The sequence below is a fragment of the Fistularia commersonii genome, chromosome 28, assembly GCF_037954325.1.
Source record: "Fistularia commersonii isolate RoL2024-O1a breed Wild chromosome 28, RoL_Fcom_v1.0, whole genome shotgun sequence".
NCBI lineage: Eukaryota > Metazoa > Chordata > Actinopteri > Syngnathiformes > Fistulariidae > Fistularia > Fistularia commersonii.
In genome coordinates, this window is record NC_141311.1 from 7,305,335 (window position 1) to 7,324,897 (window position 19,563).

Sequence of the window (19,563 nt, forward strand, 5' to 3'; positions counted from 1 at the left end):
GGTCAAACGTCACCCTAGTTTCTGAATGATGCCACATTCAGAGAGAGGCTGTACCAAGTAATTGATAGTTATCATGTAGTACCACATAGATGTGCAGTGGTTTGCGTGGTACAGAGTAGCGACAGGTTTTTTCACAGTGTAAGTGTTTAAAACAACAATATAAACTCTCAGGTGTAAACTTCCACTGATGGGTAAATGCCTTAACCGCCCTAATGTTTTTTCCTGAAACCAAGTGCGTAGCCTAACCCCGAAATCTTTCTCCGACCTCCTTCCCCCTCCACCCTGGTCTGTTCACAGGACGGTTCCAAGCAGAGGCAGGTGCGGAAGAAGACGGTGTCCTTCAGCACCATGCCGAGTGACCGTAAAATCAACAGCACAGCAGCTTGCATGGCCTTTATGATGGAAGGCTGTGAGATGAAGAAGGTGCGCTCCAACTCGCGCATGTACAACCGCTACTTCCTTCTGGATCCGGACATGCACTGGCTGCGTTGGGAGCCATCCAAAAAAGATTCCGAAAAGGCGAAGCTGGAGATCAAGAGCATCAAAGAGGTCCGTCTCGGAAAGAAAACGCCAGTTCTCCGCAGCAACGGCCTCTCAGACCAGTTCCCAGAGGAATGCGCCTTCTCAATCATCTATGGTGACAATTATGAGTCCCTAGATTTAGTGGCCACCACAGCCGATGTCGTCAGCACCTGGGTGATGGGCCTGAGGTACCTGGTGTCTTACGGCCGACACACCGTAGACATGGTGGAGCCCAGCCAGCCGAGCCTGCGCACATCTTGGATCAGCTCGGTTTTTGAGCTGGCAGATGTGGAGAAAGGAGGACACATTGATCTGTTTAGGGCCACTCAGATAATCAAGGGGCTTAACCCTGGGATGAAAGAGTCCAAGATAGAACTGAAGTTCAAGGAGCTCCAGAAAGCCAAGGAACAGTATGGAGAAGGAATTAACATGGACACCTTCGTGGAGGCCTACTGTGAGCTGTGCACGCGGCCAGAGATCTTCTTCCTGCTGGTGCAGTTCTCCAGTAACAAGGAATACCTGGACAGTAAAGACCTGATGCTTTTTGTAGAAGTGGAGCAGGGCGTTGAAGGTGTCACTGAGGAAATGTGCAGGGAAATTGTTCAGAAATTTGAGCCATCTGCCGAGGGCAGGGAAAAGAACTACCTCTCCATTGATGGCTTCACACACTACCTCCTCTCCTCTGAATGCCACATCTTTGACCCTCAGCACAAACGTGTTTGCCAGGATATGACTCAACCCTTGTCCCACTACTACATCAACTCCTCGCATAACGCCTCCCTTCTGGAAGACCACTTCTGGGGTTCGTCAGACATCAGTAGTTACATTCGGGTTCTGAGGATGGGCTGTCGCAGCATTGAGGTCATCGTGTGGGATGGCCCGGATAACGAGCCGGTGGTTTATGTTGGCAGTTCTGTAGCCTCGCAGCTTGCTTTCTCGAAGGTCCTGGACATTATAAACCAATATGCTTTTGAGAACTCTGAGTATCCCCTGATTCTCTGCTTGGTAGCGCACTGCTGCATCCCCCAGCAGAAGGTGATGGCCCAGCACATGAAGAAGATTCTTGGAGACAAGCTCCATGTTGAATCTCCAAACAAGGAGGAAACCTACCTACCCTCTCCTGAGAAGCTCAAAGGTAAAATCCTCCTTAAGGGCAAGAGACTGCCGCCGAATTGCACCGAGTCCGAGGGCGACGTGACAGAGGAGGAGGAGGGTCTCGAAATGTCCAGACGGGTTGGAGCCGATGATAAAGACCATCTGAATGGCCTGGGCTGCAAAAGACTCAGACTTTGCAAAGAGCTGTCCGATCTGGTGTCCCTCTGCAAGTCGGTCCAGTTCAGAGACTTCGAGGTCTCAAAGAGGGACCAAAAATATTGGGAGATTTGCTCCTTCAACGAGGTGGACGCAAACAGATTTGCCAATGAGTTCCCGGAAGAATTTGTTTGTTACAACAAGCGGTTTCTCTCCAGGGTGTACCCCACACCCATGAGGATCGATGCCAGTAACATGAATCCCCAGGATTTCTGGAAGTGCGGTTGCCAAATTGTGGCAATGAACTATCAGACCCCGGGCTTGATGATGGACCTCAACCTCGGCTGGTTCAGGCAGAACGGTAACTGTGGGTATGTATTGCGTCCAGCCATCATGAGGGAAGAGGTGTCCTACTTCAGTGCCAACGCTCGGGACTCCCTGCCGGGGGTGTCGGCCCAGCTCCTGCACATCAAGGTCATCAGTGGGCAAAACCTGCCGAAGCCCCGTGGCTCCGCTGCTAAAGGGGACGTGGTGGAGCCCTACATATATGTAGAGATCCACGGCATTCCTGCTGACTGCGCCGATCAGAGGACCAAGACGGTGTCTCAAAACGGCGACAACCCCATTTTCGATGAGAGTTTCGAGTTTCAGATAAACCTACCTGAACTTGCAGTGCTTCGCTTTGTGGTGCTGGACGACGATTACATCGGAGACGAGTTCATCGGCCAATACACCATCCCGTTCGAATGCTTGCAGCCGGGCTATAGGCACGTCCCTCTACAATCTTTGACCGGCGAGTTCCTGCCCAACACGACCCTGTTTGTCCATGTAGCCATCACAAACAGACGAGGTGGGGGCAAGGCGCATAAGAGAGGGCTGTCTGTCAGGAAGAGCAGGAAAGCTCGGGAGTACACCAACACCAAGACCACGGGGATTAAAGTTGTGGACGAGCTCTTCAGAGCTTCCACCCAACCCCTGAGGGAGGCCACAGACCTGAGGGAAAACGTACAGGTAAGAAACTGCAAATTTTGTGAAACACGAACACACGACCTTTCTTAATATGCAGCGTCGGTGTATCAGTGGACGTGATCCCGATCAACCCGATGTGCTTTTACTTTGAGTCATTTTGGAGCCGTCGTTAAAGTAAAAAAAACTAAAATATCTCTTCATTCAGCCAAAGGACATTCAATAATGTGAAACAAGTAGAGTATAGTTATTGTTACCGGTCAAGCTGATGGGATCGACCTCACTGGCTGCAAAAACAAGTGCAATTATATGGAAATATACACGAAAATGGCTGTGTTTCACTTTTGGCTTATCCCTCACTAATGGAATAATCACTTTCCAAATGAGTTTATGCTGTTCATTGCCAGTTACAAGTTTTTTGTTTGTTTGTTTTTTTGCAGTGCAGCATAATATTATATGATACAGCAGAATACTAGAACATCATTTTTCTACCCAGCTACTTGCTCATTTTACCCACAATTGGCAATAAACACCAACCCAATATTCTGTTTAGAATTGCAATTCCAGAGCCCTACCATGCTAAACACTAAAAAGTACTAAATACAAAATGATGTCACTGCATTCCCCGGGGGCTGACTTGAAGGGTTGGTGAAATATAGACATTTTACCCAGGTCCGTGGCAAGAACTACAACTAGTAGAATAATAACTTTCAGCAAATTTTCAATAAATATGGTCTCAACTCCTCCGTCCCTTGGTACTCCTTACTTTCCAGTTCAGACGGGTTTTCTTTAACTAGTTTAAATTGATCCATTGTAGCTGTGATAAAGACGTTAACAGTTTGGCCCAGTAAGAGTGTTAGTTAAACCTCATTGAGGCTTTTTTTTCTTTGTTTCAAACCTGTTTGTGTCATAGCATGGCGTGCTGTCGTTGAATTATGGTAAGGTGATGTTATTCATTGGACGGACTTCGGAAGTAACTGCAAGCTAGTTTCATGGCAACGTCATCGTCTCTTGTATTGTCCCTTTCTGTGGGTTTTCTCCAGAGAACTTCTTGCCAGATATTCTGAGACTTTCTCCAGTATTACCCTGTCATGGTTGAAATAAGGAACATAAATCTGAAAAGAAAGATTTATCTGGGTTTAAAAAAAAATACTGACAGAGTAAGCAAGACATGCAAAATACATGATGCCTGAAATGGTGTGAAAGAAGGGATAAACGTAGACTGGCAGTCAGATGGATCTGCCAACCTCATGTATCACTTCACTCTCAATTCGTTTGCCCCCCCACTTCTGTTCAGTCTAATTTCCGCTGGTTTCCCTTAAGCCCCGCCAATCACAACCAGCTCCTCTCATCAGGGGGCTCAACACGATGGCTGTCAGGGAAATAGCAACGCCCAGAAAAACCGCTAAAGCCTTTTTGTGAAAACACAAGATGGCTGCCCCCGCTGAATCGGTACCCTCTTCTCAGCCACCTTGTTCAGAATCCAAGATTTTTATTGTCATATATGTTGTAAGAGTATGGTGATTCAGACACTGCAATGAAATTCTGTACATTCCCTTCACACCAGAAGAATAGCGATAAAAACAATAACGGACAAAATAGTGAATAACTAACAACACCTCCATACTAATAATCCTCTGCTGATGACACCGTTGATTCTGAGCCTTTCAGTTTGCTTCCACAATGCTTTCCATCACTGTGATGGCTGCCAGTCAGGCTAATGTCATCAACCAGAGGTTTTGGTTTTAGCCCACCTTAACGCCCACTGAAAACGCTGGCATTCTTGGCTCCATCTGGATGTCAGGACTTATTCAAGTTGCTGTTGAGACCTGTCACTAATCAGCTCTAATAAAATGTCACGTTGGGAACGGCAATAAAGCGACACCGGTCAGCAATTAGCATTCATGAACAGTTGGCCGATTAATAAGGGACAATCACTATCCGGGGAAAGGTTGGAGTTGCTAAGTGCTTGGTTTACTGCTTTTAAAATCTCCCGCAGCAGAGAAAACCTCCAAGAGTATGAGGATAGTTGACTCATTAACTGAAGTCGTTTTAATGTGATCATTACGATCATTGTTTCCCTCAGTTTTTAGCAATGCAACCACAATTTTGGAAGAAGACAGGCTCAGCAAAATCAGATTTATATCGTCGACGTCTCGAAGCGTGCGGGGACGGAAAGTTGAGCAGGCTCGTCTGTTTCAAGTCATAAATACTGAGTTGTGCAGTGCAGAAGCAGTAACCTCCGTCTAATGATGCAGCAAACACAACGGATGTGATCAGAGTTCCGGAGATATCCCGCCATGAATCCTTTAGCTGTGGAAATAGACACATTGTGAAAGGACGGAATAAATTTCCTCTGCAAGTCACACAAGAGCCGCTTCTCGGAATTACCGAGATTTGTGATAAATAGGCCCGAACGTCTCGACGCGTCACGATTCATTTCGCTCAACGGAGCCGGTTTTAGTTGGTGTGATGAACGGGTGCGATGTACGCTCGCCTAGGAGGTCAAAAACATCCCAGCTGGAGCTGTAGAAAGAATCCATTTTTTAGCCTTTATGCGATGTATAAACAAAATATGTGTTGCATTTTTTTTATATAAATGAACAACTGTAGAGAAAACGAAATTATTTTTCTGCATGCAACAAAACATTTTGAACCCTGAAAAAAAAAAATGTAAAAAGTAAAAAAAAAAAATATTTATGAAAAAAAGCCAAACATAAATTATCCACCGGCAGCAAACCAAAAATGCTGTCCTCTCTCTGTCTGCTGCCATCCTTTTACTGGCGCATGCAGAGAGAGTGTTTTATTTTGATACTACAAGATTAAAATTTAAAATCACATTTTAAAAATGAACAAACTAAAATAAAATATATTTTAATTAAATACTCGTTAATTGTTTTCAAAAGCCACAAAGAGCCGCGGGTTGCCGACCTCTGTCGTAGCCTGTTGAATTGTTGTTGTGCAAGACACTGAACCCCTAACTGCTCCGCTGGCGCTGCTAAGTGGCTGCCTCCTTCTCATGGTTTGCCCATGATGAGTTAAATAAAGTGGTCAAATTTTGCTGATGTTGTGCTGTGTGTACAACTGAATGTGACAAATAAAGGGATTTCTGTTATTAAAAGTAGTTTTTGATCAGTCGTAATTCTCTGTTTATCTTTCTTTAAACGTTGAATCAGTCGGGGACACATTATGACACAATTATAATTTTATTCAAATGATCCTCTTTTTATAACTCTGCAAAAACACAAGTGAAATGCAAATTAATAGATTATTTTCCTTTTAATATTTATATTTAAGAAAATAGTAATTTAGTAACTGAAAAGTCCCTCTCTGAGACGAGCTTGTCTCCAGAGATTGTCATATGAAAGCAGTGCACAATTGGACACTACGTGCTTTGGATGTACAGGACACTAACACACAAACACACACACAGACCCACACACACTCCAGAGGGTAGCACGCCAAAGTAAGAAAGAAACACTTTATATCAAAATGAATCAAAATCAAAATGGAAAGTCGCCAATGTCGGCAGTCAGCCGTCTCCATGATAGTAGTGAACACACACGCACACACATCAGATGTCACTTTTTCTTAATGTCACCAAGCTCTGTTAAGATGTCTTTGTCCCAGTAGAAGAGGTCCCAGGTGGTCCGACTCAAATAACAGAAGGACGGTGGGGTTTCACCATTAGAAAAGGTGCCGGGAAGGAAAAGGCCGGCCCAGTGGACAGATGGATCGGCATGTTTCACATTTGGATTTGGGCAGCTAGTCAGCTCTTTCAGCGGGAGCCCTCTAGTCAGGTCCTTTCTGCAGCGCTGCTGCTCTCCAGCCCTTGTAAAGTGCTGATGGAACCGGAGGAGAGCCTCCTGCCAGGGAGGTGGGGGCGGGGGGGGGGGGGGGTGTCTTTTTTTAATTTGCCAAAAAGTATTTGCTTCCTCATAGACTTTGTCATATTCACCGTTATTAAATACTGTTTCCCAGAGAGAAGAAGAGAGAGATCCGCCGATAACGGCGAGGGAAACAGAGTGAGGGGCAAAACGGAAACAAAAGCTGTGTTGTAGCAGGACACAAAGCCCCTCATTTGGGGGAATGTTGGAAGGGGAGTTAAGTGGGGGGTGTGTGGGGGTGGGGCGTGGGGGGGGGGGGCGGATAATTAAAAACACAATCCTCTGGTTTGGTTTGGTAACGCCGAAGCTTGGAAACAGTGCGGCCCTTTATTACGCAACAGTCATTCGTAAAACATTTATGCATGTGGCGCCTCACACGTGCACGGAATTATGCTAAAAACGATGAATGCTAATAGCCTCAGCAACAGCCACTGGGCGGATAAACACATGCACTCACACACATGCCGCTTCACGCACGCATATACCCCCCCCCCCCCCCCAAACTCCCACCATGCTTTTTCCCTAGAGCGGTCCGTGGTCCTCAGAAGCCATGTTCAGTGGCCCAAAAGGTGCTAAAGGAGGCTTCGTAAACAGATGCCATCGGCAACCCCTGGCCACCCCCCTCCTATCCAGGAAGGTCGGACCTCGCGGTGACAGCGCGTCCTCTGGGGACGGATTGGAGGTGGAGGGGTTGGGAGGAGGGGTGCGTTCTTTTTTTTTTGCAGGCCTAGAGGTCTAGTATAGACAGGCATCTGGTTTCCCACACTGCTGAGCGTAGAGTGTGTGAACTGACTCCTAAACACACACAAACACACACACACTCTGGCAACACTTGCTGTCTGTATTTTGTTTTCATGCTGTGCGCCTTCGCTCATCCCTTTCTCGCACTCACACATTTCATACCTGACTTGTATTTCCTCGCATGTGTGTTTATCAGTATGTCGCCTAGATGTGTTTGCTTTCTTTCTAATCTCACGAAATGTCATGTTTTCAGTCTCATTTTGTGTTTTTGGGTGATGGAAACCAAATAGTACAGGACTGAAAAAAAACTACTGTCTAAAAGGAGAAAATAGAGTTGAGAAAAACTTTTGTGAGCGATGCCCACTTCCATCACAGTATCAAAACACACAGAAAGATTAGAGAGAAAGACTGTCACTCATCAGTTTGTATGTGTGTGTGAGTGTGTGTGTGTGTGAGGACTCGGCGAAACAACCACAGAATGACGTGGCCGCTGCACCAGTAAAAGGTCTCACAAGCCGTGCCCAATGCTAGTTATTGTTCTCTTGATGTTATAGATCAGTTCAGGATGGCGAGTGGTTCACACGAGAACCCGTTATTGGCCAGATGAAAAAACAAACAAACGAAACAACCGACTAAGAAACCTGAGAAAAGAGCTCCTCATCGCTCGCTCCCTGCCTCTCCTCTTCTCCCTCCCTGTTTCTCCCCCTGCTCCCTCTCGCCGGCCCACTCTTGCACACTAATGGATGGGATGTTCTCTGAAAAGCAGTTGGCTGGGTTGCACTGCTCGGGTTCAGCGCCAGCGGGGGAATATAAAGGCCAGTTGTCTTTGGTTTCTGGAGCCGGAGGGAGTTCGGACCCAGACCTCCGAAAACACTGGAAAGGGCGAACTTGGGAGAGACTGATGAAACATAACTGGAGCTGCAGGCAAATGAAAGTAGGGGGTTTGGCATGCTGAGGGAGCACATGCAATATTTTAGATTAAATTATCATATTAAGAGGAAAACGCCACGATTCAGAGTAACTATACTCCCAAAAGTAACTTGCACCTTGATTTTACTGCCATTTAAAATAACTTTATTACACATCATTTCCCTTATGACAGAAGTAGTGTTTATTTCCCTGCACTGCTGCTGTGCAGCTTCTGTGAATGAAAAATGATGAGGTAGAGGGGAAGTGTCTCGAATGTGTTGACTCTGGCGAGGCTTGAAGAGCCTCGTCGACAGTGAAAACCTGTAACTCTGCCAGTTGCTGTGTTATTACAGGTTAGTAAATCACATGACCCCCAAAAGACATTTCAACTCGAATAGGCAGGAAACAGTGGTCCTCGGCGACTGTAAACCAAAGCCGGCTGTTTGGATCTCGGCCTTTCAGTAACCATGTAACATAATAAACACTATAACAAACAGACTGTTTACGTGAATGACAGTCATCCATTCATCGTCTGCACCGCTGACTCAGAATCGCAGAGGGTCCACAGCCAATCACAGCTGCCGGCGGGTGAAAGGCAGGTTTTACCCTGGAACGTTGACCTGTCGATCACAGGGACACATATATAGATATCCAACCATTCACGTTCTTGTTCAAGCTTTCGGACAATCTAGAGTCGTCAGTTGAAGCCGCTGAGGGAGCAAAGAGGAGAACCAAGAGAATCCAGACAGGCACAGGGAGAATGAGAGTTTATGTCCTAGTCGGAATCGAACCCGGAACCTTCTTGCAGCGAGACGGGGGCGACTAGCTACTACGTGGTTGAAAACCGCCGCTATGCACTCATTCCCGTGCCAATGGCACATTTTACATAACCTGTTTCCAAAATGTGACCTCTGTAACTTTCATGAACCCGAGATGAAAAGACCAGGCGTCCTACGTTTCAAGCTGCGTTTTATTCGCCATCAGACATATTTTGGTGACTTCACATTGTGTCCAGCCGCTTGCAATGCCAGCTTTGAGTGGGCATCTTTCTGACAGATGTGACAGGTGTGAATCACAGCCGGTGCGATGGACGGCCGAGCGAACTCTCCCACTGACTCGCAGTCGTCCGCCCCGACTCGGAGCTGTCCGAGAGCTACGTTAAGTAAACGTATTGCTAAAGTGGGCCTTTGGGCTCCTGTCTCTTTGACTCTGCGGTGAGCACGGATGAGAGGGTCCCGGGTATGTACTCGAATTATTGCGGAAATATGTAAAGAAAGCAAACAGAGATGATTTGATACACTAGAAGGAAAAATGAAGACAGTGAGGGAGGAGTGACGGATTGCACTCGGCACCTCCCGGCTCGGTCCCGGCTGCGGTCGGAGCCTCTGGGCTCTGACTGCAGCGTGACGTTATGGGAAACTGACAATTTTCCCGTCAACACTCACCGCCGCCTTATCTGTCTCTAGACTGCAGAGTATAGAACCCCCTTCCTTATTAAATTCTCTATCTCAGGGTCATCAGTATAAAAAAAAAAACAAGGAACGGGTGTGATATTTTTTCCTTTTCCTTTCCAAGCCCACACTTTCTTAATTTGCCAAGTAGACTGGTTTTCAGGAAATTGCCTTATTTGGTTGCTTCCGAGGGCTGATGCCTCTTTCAGCGATGACCTCGAAGCGTCTGCGAGCACAAACACAAAGGATCAACCAACAGTTGCCACAAAGTGGGGGGCTTCCCCTCGTCTCGCTGATGGAACCCAGAGGTCTGGAAAAGTTTAGCAAAAAGTGACGGGAGATTTTCATAGATTTCTTCCTCAAGGTGTAACAGCATCTGCTGACTTTGGGGTCATTTCTAACCTACAGACTTCGGTTTCGCTCCCGGTCATGGCATCTCCTCTCTTCCTGTGCCCTGATTGGTCAGGGGTCAAGTGCGTCCCCTATCGCTGTTTGTTCTGCGGCCTTGAGAATCTTGTCCAGTGATCCCCCGTTTAAAGACGTTGTCCATGAGATCTGTGCTCTCAGTGTGATTTTCGACAAAACAACGCCAAATGAGTAAAGGAGGGAGTAGTCACACTTGGATGTTTTCCACGGCATTATTCTGATATAGATGTTATTGTTTGTTTTTCCCCAGAATGCCATGGTGTCCTTCAAGGAGCTGTGTGGCCTGACCCCCGCCGCCAACATGAAGCAGTGCATCCTGACCGTGTCCTCCTGGCTGATGAACAGCGAGCGCTCCCTGAGGGTGACGGTGGACCTGAGCGAGACCTACCCTGCCATGGAGGCGCAGGGTCCCGTGCCCGAGCTGCTGCGCAAAGTGCTGAATGCCTATGACATGGTGGGTCACGTGCACGGAGCGTTGCGTTCCTCTGTTGGCAAATCATCAGAAATCATCAGATTCTCACATTTGCCTCGTCATCATTAGTTCACGGGACCTGCCAAGTCGGTTGAAACTGAGGTTTCAGCACTGGTACGGTGAAGAATTTTAAAAAGTTCAAATTTTCCTTTTCTCCTAATTAAAAAAAAAACATTAACACATTAGGATATTGTTGCCATTGTTAGATCAGCAGGAATATACATACACATACATATATATAGTAAAGGCGTATGTGCATGCATGTGTGCACAGTTGCACATGTATATATAGAGAGAGAGACAGAGAAAGACAAACAAATACTTAAATTGATGCAAGCAAAAACAACTATGCCTACATGTGTGTTTATGTGCAGTATATACCTGTGTATACACCTGTATGTGTGCAGGCATATCTATTATATACTGTATATATACTGCGCATATGTGTATACATTCACCGTATTTGTATATGTATTTATACGTGTACTTGCATGTATGTATGTGTACAGTATATATGCAACCCATATATATGTTTACACGTCGGACGCTTGGCTGTGTTTATTAATAGACATGCGTTTAGGTGATTAACTAGTTGACGTGATCAATTACTAATATCGACACCAATCTGGAATTTAGTTTATTTGATAAGATATTGTATATGCTTTAATATATATTTTGTAATTACAATCAGATTGACAAGCAGCATGATAACTCAGTAGAAAATAAGAACTTGATATTCTATAACATGATTCATATCTTCCACTACGTTGATACTAACATCTGTGAATTTGGTCTCCGTGACAACAGAAACAACTCGTCAACAAATAAAGGAATGACTGACATTTTTCCCCTTGAGGACTCAATTATGGGGTCTAATTTTAGGTTGTATTGACCCCTTTACTGGGAAAAAAGAGGGAAGAAGAAATAAGAGATTCTTAACAACATATTGGTATAAAATATTTTAGTGTATCATTTTTTTCTTGTGCTGATAAGTGGCAAATTTATTGAGATACGGAAAAGAAATGTCAGAGATGCCATTAGATCCCAGACCGCTGAGAGGAAATATCTGACCTGTACTACGGCAATGATGTCATGGATGGAGTTTGACGCAAGAGATCCAGAACACGCCTGACCCTTCCCTTAGACTTCGAAGCTGGGTGTTTTCACGCCACGGCTTGATGCTTGAATCCAAACACACTTTGCAGTGGGCGCCATCTGCTTACTTTCAAACTTGAGGTTTTTTTTCCGTCTCCTTACCCACTGTGCCACTTTTTGTGGTGCGAGGCCGTCCCGGTGCAGTCGGGAGGCGACGAGATCTCCTCCCCCGTTTCCTGCGCTGACGGTTCACCTTTGGATTGGTTTATTGGTATAAAGTCAAAAATCCAACCAAAATAAATATCTGAATTTTCTGAGACTGACTTGCCTGACCCCTGGCCTGCTGCACTGGTCAGAGCCTCTTGGAAATAAAAAAAGAATGTGTTTGGCCTTGAGTTCCTGCAAACCAGCTGCTCTGCCCGCTTCGGAAACATCAAAATCTCATTAAAGCAAGGCCTTGAATGTCAGGCACGTCTCGAAATATACTGCAGTATGATGCAGTAATAACCGCATCATGCTAAAACTGAAATAGGCGTTTGTCCTGCCCCTCCTCACAGGTCCTTTTCAACATGACAAATTTGCAGGCTCAACTCAAGTCGTTCTCCATCCGGCCTCTTCTCCACCAAGAGCACTTTTGGTTTTCCCGTCACACACCGTTCCCCCCGGGTCACCCGAGCGATGTTGGAGGTGGCCATGTTTTAATTTTAATTCGAAAAAAAAATGTGATGTTAACAGGATGATGCTCAGCCCATTCGAGCCCAGGTCCGGTCCCGACACCAAGGGCAGCCTTGAGTTTAAACCAGGAACCCTGTTATTCATCAGAAGCACGAAGGGATCGGTGTTTGAGTGCCGCAGAGTGTATCTGTGTGTATCTGCTCGCTCACAGCAAAGCATTTACTGCGGAACATCAATACCAAGAGCATTTCCTCACTCATCCACGTGAGGTGCAGCCAGGCTGATTTAAAAGCCAGGAGCGGGCTGGGCCACTGGAACTATTTCTAGGTCGGTCACGCTCACAGCTCGGGCACCCCTTTTTCGTAAAATCCGTCAAAAAACGGAACCGATTAAAAAGGACGGATGATTAAAATGATTTCCAAGAAACACGGCTGGTTTTGTTTCTGCTGATCGCCGATTAATTGAATTTCCAACCTGCTCCTGAACGCACCACGGTGGTCCAGGACTCTGTGATTCCATTACCGGGTGTGATTACCAACGCCGGGCAACCCCTTCAGCTGTCACATAGGATTAAATAGACATCGTCAGTAGGACATTAACCTGCCCAGGGCTTTTTTAAAACAAGTGTTATTGCAGTTTCACCGATAATTTCAATGTGTCAGTTTGCATCAAAAAATAAGGAAGATAAAAATGTCAAACATCTATCTGTTATTGTGCTAGTTTTATTAGCCTGTTCCTGGAAGCTGGGCACTGGGAGAGGTTGCTTATGGTTACAAGCCCTGCCAGATGCAGATCCTCAGATAAGGGCATCTTGTGACATGTTCACTGAGGTAGAAAAACAGATGAGTGCAAAAGATGTGAAGGTCTTCCGAAGGTTCCCTTGTGTTTGAGGCCACGTTTTTTTGGTACGCGTCCAAACTAACCTCATATTTCCTCTCCACGTCCCAGATGATCCAGACCAGCAGGACCCTGATCGAGTCGGCCGACGTGGTCTACGCCAAGCTCACACAAGCTCAGCGCGCAGGTATGCCCGTGCGCGGAATCCCGTCCGGTCGTCTCCGTCTAAACCTCGCGGGGATACAACGTTGTCTGAAGGTTTCCCGTCTCTTGTTTCCAGACGGCAGTGTTCGGCTCTTTTCAAAACGCAAGGAAGGGATTTGTATCAGGCACTAATTCGGTGGCCTCGGCCATCCGCAGGTTTACTTAACTTTACTTGGTTTTCCCTAAGCGCGCATTTAACTTCTGTCCGCTCGTTCGCTGAAAGAATAATCATTTAAACCCGTTATTACCTGCCGGAATGAGCGTGGTGTCGGCTACAGGGACGGGATCAAAAGAGGGCGGGAAGGACAACCTGGGTGGAATTAGCGTTGCCCCCAGTGGTTGCTTTTTTTTTTCCAGCGAGTCATTAGCGTTGGGATTATTTATATTGAGATCTTTAGAAGGGAACGGCTTCAAACAAGAAAAATCGGGGGCTTCTCTCTTTCACATTTGGCATTTATTTGTCCCTCGTGGGCCTCCGGCACTTTATCACGCCGCAGCCTCTGCCAAAGAGCTCATCGTGACACCGTGGGAGACCATCGGCCGAATACTGACAGCTGCATTTGGATGTTTACACTTGGAGAAACTGAAGGAATAGCAATTTCAGCAATGCAGACTGATTCTTTTCTATTTTTGCGAGCAGATGGACAAGTCAGTGCATCTTGTATGTCATAAAGTAGAATTATGATTAGGGTATGTTTTGACCTACATTGAAATTCTTCAGTGTGTAAAAATGAACTTGGCTAACTGGTGTATTCATTGGCCAAAGCTCAGATGACATTGTATTTTCAGATTTTGTCAGATCAGTTTGTAGTTTGTTGATTTTAGTTCATTTCATCATCTTTCCTGAATTAAGCATTGCAACGCTCGTCCAATTCAAGTAAATCAAGCAGCCGGGAAAATGCTCCTTTCTGTTTCCAAGGGCCTCTGTTTGTAAGGAAAAGTCTTTTAGGTCTCCGAGCTGGGGAGATTGAGAGTTTCAGAGGGCCATTAAAAGAATTTATTTCGTTCAGATATACGGTCGCCGGCAGCATTGAAGGTAATCTCTGAGATGCATAAAAGGAGCGCGAAGAAAACGCAACTCTCACTGACGTGATCACAAAACAACTACAAGGCTGACAAACCGATCTGAGACCGCGCTGCACGGATCGTGCACGACGCTTCGAAAAAACGGATGAATTCACGGGAGTGAGTGCGCTGGAAAGATCCAGAGCTGTCAGCTTTGCAATTGAAACATGACCACTGAACAGCCTAAATTTGGTGTTTGCTAGTTCCTCTTTTATTTTTTTTTTCCCACATAAAGTAGATGATTATGTAAGAACAATACGCCGCAGCAAAGCGCTGGAGCCGCAGCCCCGGGGCCTCGCTGGCGTGCCAAACATAGCACTCTCCCTATCGCCCACTCTCCCGCCTCCGAGCGCCAATAACACACGCCTCGGCCCTCCCTCCAATGTACATACCTCTCATATCAGATCGTTCACGCTCCCAGACATTTGTTTTAGCTCCGATAGCAACGGGTGAGTCAGGAAAGCCGCTGTACCTCTCAAAATATCAAAATGGTTTGATTTCCATCTATTTTGCTCACAGCTTGTGGATGCAGGTAGCGACTCCCCGTAAGGTTGTTTATGAGGGACGCTTCGTTTTGTTTTGTCTATTTCCAGTTATTCCAATAAAAAAAGAAAGAGAAACAAACCGTATTAAATGTTAGATGAGGTTCGGTCTAGTCAACCGAAAGGAATGAGGCCGGGGCAAATTGAGTTTTTACATCTGGAGTGTTTTGTGAGGGGTCTTTGCTTCATATTTCAAACTCGTTCCTGCGAAAACTAATTTCAAGATCCGATTGTACTGTCGGTCTCAGACGTTGCTCGCCGACTGAACCGTTGATTGGGGGGAAAAAAACCTAGCGCGATACGATGATGTTCCTCCGGTTCACCCTGCAGACGACTGGTGACGATGACGCGAAGGCAGTCAACAGCAGCCATTCCCCAAAAATAAAAAATAAAAAAATAAATGAATAAGCAAAGGGCATCACTGTGTGAGGTATAGTGTTTTTTTTTTAACATGGAATTGAAGGTTTTGTCCCTGTGATCAATCGGGAAGCCAAAGGTATAATTTAGTCGTAATGGCTGCGTGCGAGATGACGGGGAAAGAGGCTATTAGAGGATAGCCTGTCTGCACTGCAGAGAGAATGAGAAGGGGTAGGGCGTGTGTATGTGTGTGTGTGTGGGCAAATCTAAGCTTAATTTAGGCCAGTTGATTGGAGCTGCCACTTTTGCCCCGGCAACAGAAAGTGGACTCGGCTCATCAGCTAAATGCTGTTGGGTCCGGACCGTAATCGCGGTGAAGTACAAGGTGGCAATGTGAAATGACAGGCCCGTGCACGCCGCTCACTTCTCCCCTTGCCTTTCATTTCCAACCCGAGCAATGACGGCACGTCCGTTTCTCGTCTGGTAAACAGTAATCTGTGGTCGTTTCGACGCCCCCCGCGTTCAGCTCATGCCGAGTCATTATCGCAGCTCACTTTAATTTGACGTGTTGATGAGTGCGAGGAGGTGTCGGACGATCACCTCCGGCCGTGACTGGAGCCCACGCCATCGCACGTCGCCGACGGGAGGCCAGAGAGACAGCTGTGATGCGCACTTCGGCACCTCCAGATGCTACCGCCGTGTGTGTGTGCGCGCATCGTATTTGCATGCATGTCTAATCTGTTTGTGTTGTGAGAGCTCAGCTTTCACTCTTCGGTCTGGCTTCGCCTCTGGGCTGTTCCTGCAAATAAGTGCTTTCCAGCCCCAAAGACATTACCTGCACAAATATGCACGAAAAGCGAATGCATAATACATTACAGGGATTCATGGTATCGTCCTGACGTGAACAGTGTCAGCAAAACATTAAATATTAAAATCAAATGATATTTCAGATTTGGTGTATCAGCAAAAATAGCCCGCGAGTGAGACGAGGTTGTTCCGAAACGTAACGTCTTAAAGTAAACGCTCGGTCAACCGCCAGCCGTGATAGTCATTTTTCATCCACAAGTGACGTTCCTGGTTCCTGGTTCCTGCTCTCTACACTCAGAGTCGGTTGGGACCGCTGCTAGCCGCGGCACTAGCAGGATGAGTGGTGTATTGAATTAGTATGGTAATAAAACTACTGGACACCCAAACACTATAAATACAAAAGCTCATTAACAGTCCTGTTAAAGGGTCCTGCCTGCATCCAGTCTTGCAAAAGCAGCCCCGGGAGCAGATGTCATCTCAGTGTCGTTGTTCTAGATGCCCCCCCCCCCCCCCCCCCCCCCCCCCCGGCTGTGATTATTTGTCGATGCCCCCTCTTTGCAGCCGCTCCCTCCCCGCCTCCATCTGCGGCGATGTGGTTTGAGGCCACTTCACGTCGATTCCATTACCGTGGAAATCCAAGGGATAAAGACATCGCTGTCTTCGTCCGCCTTTGTAAAGTCCTTGTTTGCCCGACTCATCAGCAGCTGGAAAATCCCGCCCACGATTGTCCGATCGCGTTCTGGAGCTGATAATTAATGGCTCGCAGATCTGACTGCACCCCTTCAGCGGACATTTTTCCAACTTTGTCCTCCCTTTCTTTTCATCCACATTGGCTTTGAGAGTTTTTTTATGCCACTTATTGTACCTAAACGGTAAGATAAGATAAATAAGATCTACTTCATTGATTCCGGAATTGGGAAAGTACTGGACAGCAGCAGCATAACATACAAAGAACAGACAGTGACAAACTAAAAGTAGAAATAAAATGAAATAGAAATAATATAAAAATAAATCTGATACATAAAGTATACAAAGTAATGTCATTACCCTGCTCCTCCTGTCTGCATGCAGATATCGTTGTGAATGGGTGAATGTGCTCCAGTAAAAAGTGATTTAAAACCGCAAGGTGATAAGTAAGGACCATTAACTCATCACAGAGGCAAAATCACCATGGAAATGTGTCTTTTTCTTGCAGTCGTGTATCCGGAGGTTTTGTGTGTATGTGTGTGTCCTCGGCAGAAACCGACCGCCGTACATGTGTCCTACCCTCAGTCCTCTTATTCTTTCTACCAGGGAAGTGAGGCGTAAGATCCCGCCTCGGCACCGACGGTGCCACCGGGCCCATGTTTTGTTTATTAGCTCAAATTTCAAAGACTTAAAGTGACAGTGAGGAACAGCCGCCGCGTGACTGTTGGGAAGAGAGAAATGCTTAATAATTGGGAAATTAAATGCTTGAAGAGGCCCGATTGCGACGAGCCGCCTCCAGCTAATTTTTTCCTCTTACTCAGCTCCCCTGCCCCTGCAAACAAAGAGAAAAAAAAAACCTTGACTCGGCACCAACAGCAGCCCTTTAACTACACCGGATTACAAGATCAAATCAGCCCTAAATCCTGTTAGCACAACTTTCAAATAATCTGCAGGGTTTCTATGCAGCCAGACTGGAGATCGACCAGGGTCCTGGCTTTGTTCGAAGCAGCTGGGCCTAACGTAGCGCACGGATCAGAGGCTGAGCCTCCCATACACCGCTATTGATCTCACCTACTCTTTTAGTTACAAATCATCTCTCAGTTTTTTTCTTTTTTTTTTTCCCGTGCGGCGAGTGCGCTGAATGTTATTTGCATACAATTTGTGGGATTCAAGGACAGCGGGGTTGAGTTGCAGCACTTGAACAATGTAGTAATGTGCAGTACTATTGAACAGTGGGACGGAGTACGCGGAGTGTAACGGTGGGAAACAGGCGTCCTTTATTTCTTTTAACCACCATCGGCTGGATTAACAGTAAGAAATATCAGAATGGGTAGAATATCAGAAGGATATGTAGAAATAGGAACACTAATGTTCCAAGAATTTAACCTTGAATGGTTGTTCTTTATAATGCATAGTCCTGTGTGTGTGTGCGTGTGTGTGCGCGTGTGTGTGTGTGTGTGTGTGCGTGCGTGTGTGCAAGAACCAAGTTTTTGATTTTCTTTTGATTCATGTTTTTTTTTCTGGTCTCCAGGGGCCTTGTGTATGCAAGATTGCCCAGCTTTAACCATGATGCCGTAGACCCCAAAACTGGGGAAGTGCGTGCACGCAGAATAATTTCAGATGCGTAAATCCACATGCGCGCTTGTTCCTGCGCACCATTTGTCGGTAAATCCCACCTGACTTGGAATCGTGTGCATGTGTGCACGCCATTTTGCTCACCCCCCTGTGCTTTCTCCCTTTTCTAACTAAGCAAATGGGTGTAAATAAATGGCATGCTTTCACCTTTGGTCCAGATTTTAGTAGCAAACACGGCAGAAACATGAAAAAAAATTGAGAAATTTCACAGAATGTGAAACTGATGTTGTATCAGAGGTGTGGAGACCAGACTAAATAGTTTCTTCCCTTACAAGAACGTATTTTGAGTATGCAGACGCCCGATAATTGAATGATAATTGAATGATTTCTTTATTTCATTCTGTCCTACTCTTACTCATTCTCATTTGTGCAGCACTTTGATGAGAAGGGCTTTATGAATATATTTATTGTTATTGTTGTTGTTATTGTTATTTCATGTTCACACCTGGCAAACGACGGACCATCAACACAAACGGAGAAAACAAATCCGTTGACTTAGGATTGAGGTTGTGGAAATCACTTTTAAGGCATAATTATGTGCAGAAATTAGGTCGTGTGGGGTTTCGTTTCCCATCATTCGGGTGTAAATCATAAGCGCTCCTTAACGCCTGAGGAAATACTGTGCGCATATTCTCACGGCAGGTTGTCGAGTTGCGTGGCGGTTCTCACAGATCCTATGCAGAGTGGATTTTACGTGCATCCCAACGCATGCGTTGAACATTTAATGCGCACATGACATTTCGATGGGTGCGCCCCGTTCGTACATGAGGCCCCAGGTGTTTTCTGGTCTATATCCTGACACACCTGTGGGTTTGTTTCTCAGGCAGGGAAATTTAATAGTGACTCAGTTAGTCAGGTGTTCCAGACTTTATTTCACACAAGCGTATAGCCATATTTCACGTTCCACCCTGGGAAATGTCGAGTTTAATTCAATTATCTCCTAAAACGACCATTTAACCGCCTCCCTTTCCTTCGTCCAAATATTTGCTTGTTTGTTAAAAAAAAAATAACAAGCCAAGAATGAAGGAATGTCGG

At 46.0% G+C, this 19,563-nt stretch overlaps 1 protein-coding gene across 1 annotated transcript in view; it reads left to right on the forward strand.

Annotated features, from left to right (window-relative positions):
• The window catches only part of LOC147217390 (inactive phospholipase C-like protein 2), a 67,290-nt gene that overhangs the window by 40,827 nt on the left and 6,900 nt on the right, over positions 1–19,563 (forward strand). The window contains exons 2-4 of the mRNA XM_086175498.1: positions 298–2,784; positions 10,404–10,607; positions 13,343–13,418. Of these exons, the coding sequence (XP_086031624.1) occupies positions 298–2,784; positions 10,404–10,607; positions 13,343–13,418 (2,767 nt within the window). The remainder of the gene's footprint in view (positions 1–297; positions 2,785–10,403; positions 10,608–13,342; positions 13,419–19,563) is intronic.